Source organism: Ischnura elegans, chromosome 3 (assembly GCF_921293095.1).
Source record: "Ischnura elegans chromosome 3, ioIscEleg1.1, whole genome shotgun sequence".
NCBI classification, from domain to species: domain Eukaryota; kingdom Metazoa; phylum Arthropoda; class Insecta; order Odonata; family Coenagrionidae; genus Ischnura; species Ischnura elegans.
Genome location: NC_060248.1, coordinates 96,829,024 through 96,843,280, shown reverse-complemented (window position 1 = coordinate 96,843,280; position 14,257 = coordinate 96,829,024). Strand labels below are relative to the sequence as shown.

The 14,257-nt window shown below is 35.9% G+C and overlaps 1 protein-coding gene across 2 annotated transcripts; it reads right to left on the bottom strand.

Annotated features, from left to right (window-relative positions):
• Nucleotides 1-1,626: 1,626 nt before the first annotated feature.
• LOC124156213 (pyroglutamyl-peptidase 1) lies at nucleotides 1,627-13,053 on the bottom strand. 2 transcript variants are annotated; one of them, XM_046530608.1, is made up of 5 exons: nucleotides 12,803-13,053; nucleotides 12,239-12,447; nucleotides 11,905-12,137; nucleotides 11,620-11,690; nucleotides 1,627-2,062 (listed from the first exon to the last, which is right to left on the bottom strand). In XM_046530608.1, exons 1-5 carry the CDS (start codon nucleotides 12,852-12,854, stop codon nucleotides 2,028-2,030), a joined length of 600 nt encoding a protein of 199 aa, XP_046386564.1. In that variant the 5' UTR covers nucleotides 12,855-13,053; the 3' UTR covers nucleotides 1,627-2,027. The 2 variants fall into 2 exon arrangements, with proteins under 2 accessions (XP_046386564.1, XP_046386563.1); XM_046530607.1 differs by lacking the exon at nucleotides 11,620-11,690 and having other exon boundaries at nucleotides 12,803-13,039.
• Nucleotides 13,054-14,257: the final 1,204 nt, after the last annotated feature.

Genomic DNA, 14,257 nt, shown 5'->3' with positions numbered 1-14,257 from the left:
CGAGTGCTAGACATTTCAATCCTGTTGTCTTGCATGACATACCACATATCAATGCAGCTGTAGAAAATCCTACAAAGCTAGAGCACTTAAATTACAACAAACACATATTAGGCCAGAAAATGGGTGTTGAACTGGCAACATTTTATGTGAGATGAATTTGAAGTAAAAGATTTTGAAATTCCAAGTTCGAGCAAAAGCTCTTGAATAAAATTATACTTATTTAAACACATGCTATGATTGAACTGAGCATGGTCATCTATCAAACTTTATTAGACACAATCATACTTGCCTTCACACTTTATCACAAAGCGCAAGAGATTCCTTCAGTTGCTATGCATTGATTACAACCACATAGATACAATAAAGATGCCTAGACTCCACAGAAATTTTAACGATTTCTTCTACCATGCAGAAGCATATTGTTGCCAACACACAGAAACCAATTAATACTGTCTTCAGAAAAAATTTCCAAAAATTAATGACCATAAATTGTGCAATTACCTGGTATTTACATCTCATAAGTGGTATAACCTATAGTGGTGGTGATATCTGGTGGTAAATACCTATCTGGTAAATCAAGTGAACCCTTCACAGATTAAACCCTGCTGAAATGTAGCTCCCCTCCAAATGAACCCTGTAATATAATTTTCTACCAATGGTCATTCTTCAAGGTTTATTTGAGTCTGTAATGATGTCTTTACCCTAACTTCCACCCTGAAGTTTGCCATGGCAAAAAAAATTTCTGCTCTGAGTTTATCAGATTGTTTAAAATCATTTGCCTTGACTGGGATGGATCCCTAAATTTCCGACCGAGTGCTTTGAAAACCCTTTTTTTTTGACATGAGAGAAATTGTTTTCAGGCAAAAAAACATCGTCTCGCTTCAAATCATAAGGAACCCAAGTTCCTTGCTTTGAATGATTCCCAAGGCATGCATTTGCTAGGAAATGGCTTGATGGGTAACTACTAATGTTGAAGCAAGCTCTGCAGCACATTGTCGCAATCAATCTCCCTCAGGAACTCATACTCCCACTTCTGCGTTACGCTACACCCCCTCTCCATAAAAACTTCATTAGAGTAGCATCTGCATAAATTTCTTGGTGCTCTTGATGCGCTTCAGCCACGGTTTTCTTCAAATAAAAGAAGAAAATCTAAATTTCCCAAATATGACAGTTATTTGGCACAAAACAAGACATTTTCACACAACAATAAGGATATGATGCCAAAAAAAAGCAAACTATTGTCATCAAGCTGTTTCCTTAGCAATGTCTACACTAGGTTCGCGATGTTTCTGATGCATCAAAATTTCCACTCTAAGTACAACATAAGAGTGAAACATTAATGAATATTAAAAAAAAAATAAGCTCCTAGAAAGTCAGGGTCTTCGTCTCAAAATATTTTATGTATCTCCAAAACACTTTGGGAGGAGGGTGGGAGATGGAGGTTTGAGGTCCTTGATTCCCCAGATAGCATGTCCTTGCCAAGGAAGAAGAAAAAACCATGAATTAACACTCACCAAGGAAAGTCATTCATCATCCATACATTTGCACTGACTAAATCAGGCATAGATATCTTCCTTAACTCACAACACTCTTTATAGGCAGTTAAAATAAAAAACACGACAGATATATAAAAGAAAATATATATTTTCACGCATTAGAGCACATGTTAAACAATGGCTAACACATAAATAGAAACAAGTTTCCATTCTTGTGTTTCTTCACACTAAGAATGTTGGATAACAATAAATAATGATAACATATGTATGACGATTAGTACTGAAGTCTAGAACTTGGCAAATACTGAGGAATTCAAACACCAAACAGTAAACAAACTACTGCAACATGCACCACAAAGGCACTTCAAAACTTAAATTACCATTCTCATAGTGCTTCCAAACACTTTTTCCTATTAACACAGCCAATCATTGATTTAATTATTCTAGATATGCCTTCAGCTAATTCCATTGCTGTATATGGCTTGTATAGTTCTGGCACATGGATAAAAATTGTTCTATCCTTATCAAAACTTAATGATGTATAATAGATGAACTCACAGAGGTACCTGGAAGTTTCACGGAAGCATTTGTTAACACAGGCAAGTGCAATGCAAAAAATGCAGTTGTTAAGACAACTAATGATAACCTTGTGATACTAAAGTGCTGATTAAAGGTTTACAGAGACTGAATAAAAAATAGATAGCTAAGTAAAATTTAAGATAAAAAACATAGAGGCATCATGGCTGACATTGTAAGTGGGATTCTGATTCTTTAATAAAGTGACCTTTTAGACATTCATTAATTATTTTTAAACATTGTTAGCTAAACTGGTGAAATAAAAACTTTCATAGGATAGCCACCTTAATGATTACCATCTATCATTTCCATTTTTCCAGAAATTAGGCGGGAGCTGAGGCCACATCCTCCTCCCTTCCCATGCTTATGCTGCATTCGTTACAGCAAGGGAAGAGTTTCCTTAAGTAATATTTGGCCAGAGATTTTCTATATTTTCAAAGAGTTGGCAAAGAAAGGTAGTACACCCACTAGGGTTTTGACTTTTTGTAAAAAATTTGATTTCCTGAGCCACAAAAGGTTTCACCCAAAAATAATGTTAAAAGTCTTAGTCTTGTTCAATTTTTTAAAAAAGTCACCCCCACAAGAAATAGCAAATTAAAATTACAGTCAAATACAAGGTACAGTGGCGGAAAAAATTAACGCAAAGCTCATTGGCATCTGAAACGGCCACTTCCGGAACTACTTGTCTTCCAAAATTTTGCCCTCATAATGCTCTCATACACCCAAGATTTTAACATCTATATGCCCCTTATACTAGGAAAATAATCACATCCGTCGCATTATGACAACACAAAAGAACCAGCTACGAATTCTTTCCCATATTCTCCGAAATGTGATTCACCCACAGCTCACCTAGAATGGAGTTTACCCTCTTAGGGACAACTGTGAACACAGCCGACATATTGGGCATTGAGACTGCCTCAGAGCACAATCGTTCAGGTAGTGCGGTGGGTAAAGTATCATACAACGAATCATAGGTTCCACGGATCACGTCTCAGTGACGGATGATTAGATGCTGCACTCTCACTGCGGACATTTTTCTGATCTTTAAACTTCGAAAAACCTATCACAAGGTCCAGATGATGTTGCATGACTATTGAATTCTTACGTGCTTTTTTATTTGTCGAAATTGAACTCCTATACCGTATAACTATTTGGGCAGTTGGCTGCAGAGTGAATTTTGACCTTTTCCGCATCGTCCAGCCCTGCTTCTAGGCCCCTAACATTAGCTGCATGTGCGATGTATCACGGCCTACTCCTCCTCCTTCTTTTCAAGGGAAAATTCCTCGTACGTTCCGCAGAGCTGAGCGAAAGCAGAATATAGAGCTGCCCAAACTCAGTAGTATTCAATCGGGAAATTTTAGGTGTCCGTGTATGTATTTCGTCAGAAACATAGAGCATATAAACGAGGTAACAAAATGTTAAGCTTGCCCTTGAATTTTCCAACAAAATGCACACTACAAATACATTTTTTTTTTAATATTTCATCATTCTCTTGGAACTGATTTTATATCGAAGTCATAGAAATTTTTGACTGCTGTCTACTTAGACCCTACTTTCAGCTTATGATGACTTTAAAGACTCATCATAGGTTTAGGAATAGAGCTAAATTATACATGGATATTTCACCTCAGAAATGTAAGACAGTTATTTTAATTTTCGTACGAATTTATAAAGCCACCTAATCTGGTATAGATTTTTGTCGTAACATTTTCAAAAGACTTAGTTACGAACCTAAATGTAGCAAATACAAACTGAGATGCTCATTATCTTTACCTATCAATGAAGAGATTTAATTCATGCGATTACATTAACGACAATTCATTGTGATACCTTCATTTTCTGGCCAAATTTCCAATATTCTCCATGCAATGAATAGGTGCGATAGAGAATTTTTTTGCCCGTACTGTTAATGAAAGTGTTTGATTGAATCTTGTCATTGACTTAGCAAAAAATATTTCCATTGAGTCACCGAATATTTACTAAACATTTTTCTCATACACAGCAGACCATTTCCTTTTCACTTTCTAATGAAGGATTTGCTTTTATGATTTTTGCATGGTCGAAATCTAGTAAAAATGGACTGATGAAGCAGTCTCCTCAAAATAAAATAACAGTAAATAAGTTTAATTGTGGACATAAAATACTTTGCGGAAAATGATTTGGACACAAAAAGGAGAAGATAGGTAAATGACTGCATTGTACAGCATATGTGCCTAAGAGAAGAGGGGAATTATGAAGGAATCAATAAAGAAAGCTAGCATCAAAGATCAGATTTGATAAAAAAACATTCCCATAGAATAAAAGGAATTAAAAACAAGAATAAATAGATTATGCCTCGATATACAGTGAAAAATACATTAGTTCATGAGATGCATAAACGTTACGCTAGGAAGGAAAAAAAAAATAATTCGATTATAGTGGAAAAAAATTCTAGAAAAAAGGTCACTCTCTCCTACTTACTAAAAAATAGTCTATCTCACTTATGTTCCTTTCTGCCAATTCAAATTTCTGCAATCTTTCCAATTTTCTAAATAACTTTGCGATAGATGAAATACATATAAATACTTTTCTGATTCTCATTTTATATCAGTTTACAGAATTAAAACACAAGAGATATTACGGCCAATAATAAGAAGTTTTTTATAAATACCGCGGAAAACTTGGAAGGAGTATGAACTCCAGCACGGATAAGCCACAGCTGGAAATTCGGGAGTAGGCTGCAAATGAAAAAGCGTTTCTATGTTTCACTTTTTCTTTCGGGGTAAACTGTAGAACTTAATAATATTTAAACATTTTCGTTAATTAACAACAAAATATGCATTCTAAAAATATGCAAAAGCCAACTTATTAATCTACATTGATGAATGCAAATTTGTGGAAGATGTATCCTAAAAATGCCGTAGTTTTCCCCAGGTCGAGTTATAAAATTCACAAAGTTGACAGAACAGCTAATTTTATGGTGCCCAGAGTCATTTATTGCACTGGCACTAGTACATTTTTTAATTTCTCGTGCATCAAAAAATAAAATGAGAATTTTGAATAAAATTGTCTTTAAAATGTAGTATCATTCATTACTACAGTATGCACTGAAGTCCAAATATAAATTCACAAAGTACAGCCGCACATCTTTTTGATGCCGATAGTAAGCTAACTGCCCAATAGCAACAGTGATTCACTGCAAACAGAAAATCCTCATAAAAATTATCCTTATATGCAAGTTCAGGCACTTTAAAAGCTCATGACCTACAAATAGAGCAGTAGATAAACAATGATATTTCTTCCTCAACATCCCTACAATAATATCCCAGACTGCCACCTGTAATGCTTCCTTAAAGTCCCAACAATAATTAATGGAAATATTTTATTGAGTTTAGCACAGCTACATAAATATATAAATTTATCCATAAAGCTACCAACAAATGCAGTATTTAACCAGCCAGCAATATAGATTATTATAGTTTTACATGAAAACCCAAAATCAGTTTCCCACAGACAATTAGGCCAGAAATATGCCATTGTGTACCTTTACAGCATTTTCAGTTCCACATTATGAACAGCTTTGCATAACTTATTAGTGTACACAAAAATGTAAAATGTATATGGAATGTTTCAAAAGTGACTGCCTTGTGAATTAAAAAAAAAATGAAAGAACATTGTGAGTAGGCTATGTAAAAAATGGCTCCACTCTCTTTGAAGAGCAGGCTAAGTGCACCAGTTCCTACAACAAATATATGCAATTCAAACACATTCCGTGTCCTTATATGCACAGTTATTCACAACAGCAATGCTATTCATCAAAGGTAAATGATAGAATAGATTAGTGCAAGCAAATTATGAGATAACCTGAAAATAATCATATGTCAGTACCATAACTGAACACAGATGCAATCATACATGCCTATTATCATTCTGAGCTACATACTTTAAATCGCTTCAGTCTTTAGTAGAAAAAAACATGGATTGAGGCGGTTCAAACTATTTATGAACAGTGGAGGCAGAAGTGAGGGGTGAGAGGGATCATAAGTTACCTAACCCTGACACAATTTGGCCTGGGCTTTTTGAGTAGGCCTCTTTTAAGGCCCAAAAGCTTCTTAAGAGCAGAGGTTTTTATTGCTCAAGCAAACATAATTCAAGCTACAATAATTACCAACCATTTAAATAATTAGTATGTATTTATATTCATCGGCTGAAGATGCAGCTGGCAAAATGACATTTTAACTTTTGGACACATTACCTAAACTGATGGGACTGGGTTCTTTCCTGGTCACACTAATGCAGATATTTGGCTTGAAAAAGAGAAAAAGTGTAAATTAAAAAAAGCTAAGTGTAAGATTTCAAGCCAAGATACCCATTTGAATTGAATTTTGATGAGAAACCAACATTTCCTGTAGCTGAGGGATACAAAACCTTTTCTCAAAATGACAGAAATTTTAAGACATGCATTCTAGAGGCCTGAAGACAATCGGAAAACCTCGAGCATGGCTCACCCATTTTCATTTATTATCCTTGTGTTCACAACCATTTGCTGATGCAGACAATCACCTATAACCAACAATCCTGTCATTGGGGTTTCAGCATATGCTGCCAACGCCATGAGTGAAGGCAAAGGAGGTCCTCCAGAAAGAGACCTGCATGGCTTAGAGACAACTTAGTAAATGATACCCTCCGAAGCACAGGGTTCCCAGTATAACTAAACTATAAAATTCACTGTTTTTTCCAGGTTTTCACGGTCTAAATTGCGTCAAACTCATGGCCTGTTGATAATCCATTTTAGGAAGAATTATCGATCACATAACAATCACTGGCCGCACGTTAGCTAAAAATATAGCAAACGCGATAAACGCCGTAAATGCAAACGCAGCAATGAAAGTGCTCTTATGACGTCGCCTATCGTTAGCAAAATTAAGTGCCGGCTAAAGGTTGTGAGAGGGACAATGGAGGGTGACAGGGAAGTGAAGAGGTGTCTGATTTCTCGCCCGGGTTAATGATCACGGGATAACGGTCTTCTAATAACAGGCTAAAGGCATGTGTGTCGTCATATCATACGGACCAATAATTGCGCTTCGAATACACGTGTGCAGATGAATGCGTAGACAGTGTCTTTGACTGACCTTGAAATATGATTGATACATCGACTTTTCTTTTGATCCGTCAATCGTAGGTCCACAGTCAATTTTGAGAGGTTTTTAAGGTTTTACGACGAATTTCACGGCTATTTCCAGGTTTTTTCACGGTGGACAGAATTCACAGCTTATTCACGGTTATAAGGTTTTCACGGTTGAGTGGGAACCCTGGAAACAGTTCCCACCCTCACCCCTCCCAGAGAGAAGGGTACAGAAGAAAAAAGGTGTCAAGAGTCTTTCTCTATCTCTTGCATGCCCCTACCCGAATTGAACATGACAGAATTTTTGGTTGTATATTTGCTTGAACTATCAATTTATCATTGCAATTTTTGTTATTATGGATATTATGGCAATACAGGCAAAGTTAATTCTAAAATCTGCACAAATATTTTCTTATCAGATAAGATTTCTGCTGCAACACTAAGCAAAATGCTTATGCGTATATAGTCAATTGATAAAAGATTGTACAACTAAGAGGAGTTGTATTATGATTATAATGAAGCATAATAGCACGAAGCTCATTTATAAATAAGTTTCATTATCTACTCAAGCAGTAACTTAGTGTCATTTACTAGTTTTAGATGTGCAAGACAAAGTCTGCAACAAGAAGGCATTCAAGCAATGCTTTCCTGCCTTAAAAGGATTTTATGGCCAATTAAAAACTGTTACAAGTAGCTCTTGATGCAATAGATTAGATATTATTTTCTTTAAATTTGGCAAAATTAACTACAGCAATGCAAAACAAATAAGCTTGGTATTTTACTAAAAAAATGAAAGAAAAGATTTTTGTCTTCCTTCTTCAACACTGTTCACAACAGGAGTGGAAGAAAAGATTTCATACTGTATTGTCATGAAGAAGAAATGTGCAGCACAAATCTATGAACAAAAACCTAATGAAAGAAAGACACAATATAAGGATGCCAAACCCCAACGATTAAAAAGGAGACATGAGAAAAATATTCATACAAGAACAATACAATACAATGATACTTGTGAGCAACCAACCAACAGAAAAGGGAAAATAACCTGTAATAAAAATTATTATTAATTCCATGAATAACCGATTTCTTAACCATAGATACTTCATACAGGTACACACATTAGCTAGAAGAAAAATTCTGTTTTAATATTCAATTTAACTAGCAACCTAGCAACAACCAGCATTTCAAAACAATAAGAGCAACTACCTAATTTCGTTCCAATCAAAATCGTGATTTAATCAGCCACTCAAATTACCTCAAGCAATTTAAAGACACTGTATTGGAATAACACCTGATTACCAAAGTTGCAATCGATCATTTGTTAAGCTAACTTCACAGGACACATAATGATTATAGTATTCAGTGGTTTATACCGAAATCAGCCCATCCTATCTCCTAAGCAGTTGACTTCCTGTTTCAATGAACAATAATTCCAAATCCATTTCATTCTATCCTTAGGCATTTCACTCCCTCCCCTCCTTTCTTTCTTTACTGAATTTCTTCCTCTGACATGGATTATACGCAGTAATTACAACATCCACAGCTCATTCTCCACCAGTGCTTAATTTCTAAAATTATAGGTACTGCAACGAATACATACACATTTAATCCACACAATTTTCAAATATAAGCCCCATCCCCTGAAACTTCCTATTTCTTAAAACTTGTAATAAAATTTATAATGAGGGATCATCTTGTACCAAATATTTTTAGAAAATAACGAAATATTTTGACATGACCCTATTTTCCCTGAGAGGTGCTATAAAGCATGTTCCTATTCTTCAACTAGGAAAACATTCACCCGATGTGAAGGAAAACCCGGCATTTTTCCAAAAGCACCTACATAGTGCTCTCGGCAGATTAAAAGTTAATTTTGAAAATCCATTACAATGATTTAAAACAACACTGTATTTAAATTTACAAGTGTGTGTGGTTACATTCTTACCTACATTTAATTTCCTAATTATGAGAAGCATAAAACCATGTCATTAACACTATATAATGATCCACTACAACAGCAATACTATTATTTGTTACCAATTCTGCCAGTGATAAATGTCACTAAGTAAAGGGGTGAGAGTAATTTGATAACCCCGATTTAAAAATTAATTTTCATTTTCCAAAAAGTTAACACCTTTGGGATTCTTACATTGGACAAGATATAAAAAACTATCGAAAGTTCAATGTTTAAGATGCCAGATTCGTGACTGGGAATTTCAAAAGGACGGCCAGTGTAATGGAGATGATAAAAGTACTACAGTCGGAATCCCTTGAATTAAGGAGAAAAAAAGTGCAGTTGAAAGGGATTTTTAAATCCTACGTTGGTGATCCTGCAACAATAGATTTAAAAAATAGATTTAAAGATCCGCACTATTTGTCAAAAAAACGATCATAGACACAAAATAGACCCTCCAAAACAGCTATCCAATTTGGTGAAATGTTCTTTCCTGCACTGGGGGGATTGACACGGTCTTCCTAAGGTAGTTTTGGAACCCTTCCCACAAAATCTTAAGTTCATTATGAGAAAGTTAAATAAGGTTGAATTGCAAGGGTCTATCCATTTAGTATGTCTTACTATGCTAAGATTAGTGTTCATATTGAATTACTTGTTTATGAGTTTTTTTATTTATTTAATTGCATCTATTTTACCACCCGACCCAATGGTGGACTAATAACTGTACTTTAATAATAACGTCCATTATCTCACCATTACCTAACTTGTTGCATTTTCACCGTAAACTTCTTGCTTTAAGGCCTGTTTACACGATACATTAACACGTACGAGTTAATGTACGTTTGCGTGAATGATTTTTGTGGACCGGAACGGAACATGTACGAATGCATGAACCAAATTAGAACAGGTTCTATTTTCTGTGCATGCATTCGCACAAGTTGGGTGGTTACACGGTGCATTTTGGCGTTCATTCTCGCGTTCATACATTTAGACATTAACCCGTACGTGTTAATGTACCGTGTAAACAGGCCTTTAGACAATGAATTTTGACCGGCTTTATGGTTCTTGTTATCAAAAATAGAATCACAGAATTTATCTCAGAGTCAGCAGATTCCATTTGGTGGAGGAATTGTCTTGAACATTTTAAATGCAATCAGAAAATAAAATACTTTAGAGAAATTAACCAAAATGATGTAAATAGTATTCAACAAACTCGAGGCTAGTGCGCATAGGTGGAGAACCAACAGTAGCACTAGAACTAAACAGCTCTTGCTCTCTCGATATGCCTCGCCTTCGGTAATCAAGACAAGCTGGTACTTCGTATTTTATATTTTTGTCTTTATATATTTTCTGATTTTATATGACCACCCGACTTATGGTCAACCAGTAACAATGTTTGCTATAATAATAAGTCTGTGACCCAATGGGATAAGAATGTGTTTCCGCAATTTAACGCTGCCACTGCTTCCTGTCACTGATAATTTTTTACAGGCATATCAGTGGGCTAATCAAATTTAGAAACATGTAATGAAATAAAAAAGAAAATATTAAAATTTGAAACATGATCATTTACTTTTGGCCTCATTTTTCTCTTTCATTCTCTCTATTTGGAAAAACTTATCTTCAGCCAAATTGTAAGCTAAAAATGAAGTTAAGAGCCACTTTAAATCCGGTTAACTTTTTCAGTATCACCTAAGACTTTTCTATCCACATTTTCACCTAACTGTCATATCCTAGACAAAAAATAACATTCTCAATTGACCCAGGTTGCAGTGTCAAGGAAAAATATTGACATCAGCTAATTCTCCAGTTAATGGTATCATAATAACCAATCATCAACTTAAAATTCTCACCAAATAACATTTCATACATACTTAACTAGCTCCCACTGCTACTCAAGAAGTTTTTAAAGGACTGTTACTTTTGCTGAAAATGACTACAACGAACTTTTCACCAATACTAACCCATATCTTCAGAATACCCTCCACCACGAACCATGTGTCACTGCAGCTGTAAGGGTTTTAGAGAATAAAAGACCAATTGTCATAGCTTTGAGCATTCCCAGAAGCTTAACCAAATTTGAAGAAAGAGTCATTCTTGAAGTTTATATAAAATTTAGAATGCTAAATAAGTAAAGAAATGCCTCAAAAACAAAAAGACATTAGGGCAGCATCAAAAAGGAAGCTGTAAACATTACAATGATATTTTAACTTAAGTACCTGTGTATTTAGTAAAATATGGAGCCAAAAATAAGAAAAAAGTGTACTACCAGTCATTTCAAACAAATTTAGAGCTAAAATAGGCCTTTAATTAGACCAATATTTTGAACAATGGGGTAAAATTATTAAGCATTATCATCACAAATGGAAAGAGAATTGGGCATTTAAACATGGGCGGTAAAATTCTTAGATGAAATTTTCAAATGAACTTCACCAATAGAATTTACATGGACACATCCAAAAACGTCCATTAAGAAGTGTGATTACTCATGGTCCATTTTTCTTGCACCAATAACCTGAACATGCAAGGAATGTAATCAGTATGGCTGCAATGTTCACTGGAAAGTAAAAGAATAAATTTTGTAGATGATCTATAACTGTCAGTGGACTCTTAGTAAGTTTCTGATACAGAGGTTCATAAGGCAGCCACTACAATGCTCAAATGACCCTCTTTCTGGGCAGTGTGTGCCATGTGACTGTCGAAATGATGTTGAATTTGTTTGTTTTCATGACTTCAAAAGCTCTACCATACTAAAATTAAGATGAACATACCGCCCAGCATCAGAAGACAAACAAGCCAGAGAACCCCCTTCACAACTGTTCACCTCTGAGCAAATATTATCCACATCCAATGTCGATGATATGCACTCATCCTTCCCACATGAGCAGCAGCCACTTTCCGGAACTTTTCCATCCACGTCAGGCTTCCAATATCCGGATTTGTAGGCTTTCGTCTCCAGCGTTATTTCTTTGGCAATGCTCGAAACACCAACATGGACGACTAGCTGCAATATTCCAACGAATTCCAAACGGCATTAGAAAGAAAATTCATGCAACACGAACAAAAATATCAAGTTAAATTACTAAAAAAAAATTCAATACTTACTACGGGATTGTGGGTTTTCCAGAGTTGAGGCACTCTTTCGGTCACAGCCTCGTAAGACACGGGGATCTCTTCTATCACAAATTTTACACCAAGACTATCTTCAACATTTAACGATGGAAGAAGTTTCACCGCTTCCCAACTTGCATTTACGGTGTGATGCTTAAAAGGGCCGAATCCAGTGACGACTACCTTGGAATCACGTGCATCCACTGCAACAAAGGGATGGGATTAGGACATCATTCCATGGCAATTCACAATTTCCTTAATTCAAGTTTCTTCCAAAATAACCTTATTTTTCTCAGCAAATGTGAATTTATAGCAAAATAGTGCATTTCAAGAAACATACGATCCATCGCGCAGTGGCAGTAATCAATGAAAAGAGGACGAGCCAAATATTTTAACAGTCATTTTGAATTTCAACCGTATTTTTGAAGATTTCAAACAAGATGAAAGTCATAGGAAAAATCGCAGGGCATGAATTCCAAAGCGTTCAATTTCATACACCTTTGTCAATTTTATTTTAAAATATAGGCCACTAGTAACAAACTACAAGCTATTTCTTACCATTATTCTGCATCTTTCCGACTGCTGCACTATCGACAGAAATATCTCCCATTATTCGGAAATAAATGTTATGCAATACACGGGTGCACTGGCACCACGCTGTAAAAGGGCGCGAGCAAACTAACTCGCCACAGTCACAGTTACCATAAAATAATTCCGTTTACTTATAAACAGTTTCTCTAAAAAAAAATCCATCTAGATATCCACCACGTGTCCTCCCGCAATATTGACGATATTCGATGACTCAATATTACATGTACAAATAAAGGTACTAATTTTCAGTAAACTAAAAAATAATCAGCGCCATGGACCCAAGCGTCAGACTTTAGAACCTCTTCAAACTTGTCGCGCAGTGGTTCCTCATACTAAGCGCCAATTTTTAAATTTTACATAAAGGAGTCAAGCTAATACTTAACGCTTATTTCCTTCACTCAAGGATTTAAAAGGACTCTGAATGCCTCAATTGCCTTAGAATAATTAAATTAATGAAATAGATGGCATGAAAATGAAAGGTTGAGAGAAACACGCTATCAGCGTTGACCTTCTCTTATTGGAAGGCGCCGAAATGACCACAGCCGAGCGTTCCGTAGTATTTAAGTGGTCACCACACTCCATCCAAGCATAGATTGACTTTATTATTTAGAATCTTCGCCACCGTCAAGATTTGGATGTAGACTTACGGAATATGGAGCCAACAATATAGCCATAAAGCCAATCCGATGTTCAGTCTTGATGTGTCACTATTGTAAGATGAATTGATATGAACGACTGATTTGCGACCAGTAAATTCAAGAAATCTTAACCTGAATTTTTGCAGATCAACAGACATTGCCCTACCCGCTATTGCTGCCTAAGAGAACCATATTCCCTGTTGACACGTTGGGTGGTTTCAGCAGCATGTGGAGATGAGCAATCAAACTCAATATGGAAAAGGTGAGAGGGTTATACTATTTCACAATTAGAGAGCCTACCACCAACGGTCAACCGATACTTTCATCTGCGCGTATGTACCAACGCGGTGAAAAACTCTATAATCAGTGACGTAGCCAGGTGGTTAGGGGGGCCCGTACCCACCCCCAAACCAATCTGCAGAAAAATATTGACCTATAATACAAATTTATTCTACTCTGCCAATATGTTTTAGCGAAACAGCTTCACGACGACCCATCAATAGTGTAATTTTATACGCCGAAATATGATAAATGTGATTTCTACAGATATAATGTTTACATTTTCTCCAGAGGGGGGTTCCACCCCCCTGAGCTCCCGGGTTGTGTCCCCCAATACATCGTCCTGGCTACGCCTGAAAAGACTGTTGAAACTTCAAATCGCCGATAAAGGTTCTTCAAGGAATTGGGAGGTTTTACTTCCAAATCTACCTGGTTTCCGGATTTTAACTACTAAATTTCCCTTTGTGAGTCACATAAAAAAGCAGCCATTTTAACAATGCATCAA

Bases quoted from the DNA above. Each gene is read 5' to 3' on its own strand.
- LOC124156213 (XM_046530607.1), bottom strand. From the start codon at position 12,854: ATGGGAGATATTTCTGTCGATAGTGCAGCAGTCGGAAAGATGCAGAAT. The intron at 12,448-12,802 runs GTAAGAAATAGC...CCTTTGTTGCAG, and splicing joins CGGAAAGATGCAGAATAATG to TGGATGCACGTGATTCCAAG. The intron at 2,063-11,904 runs GTATGTTCATCT...TGAAACTTCCAG, and splicing joins TTGTCTTCTGATGCTGGGCG to GTACCTCTGTGAGTTCATCT.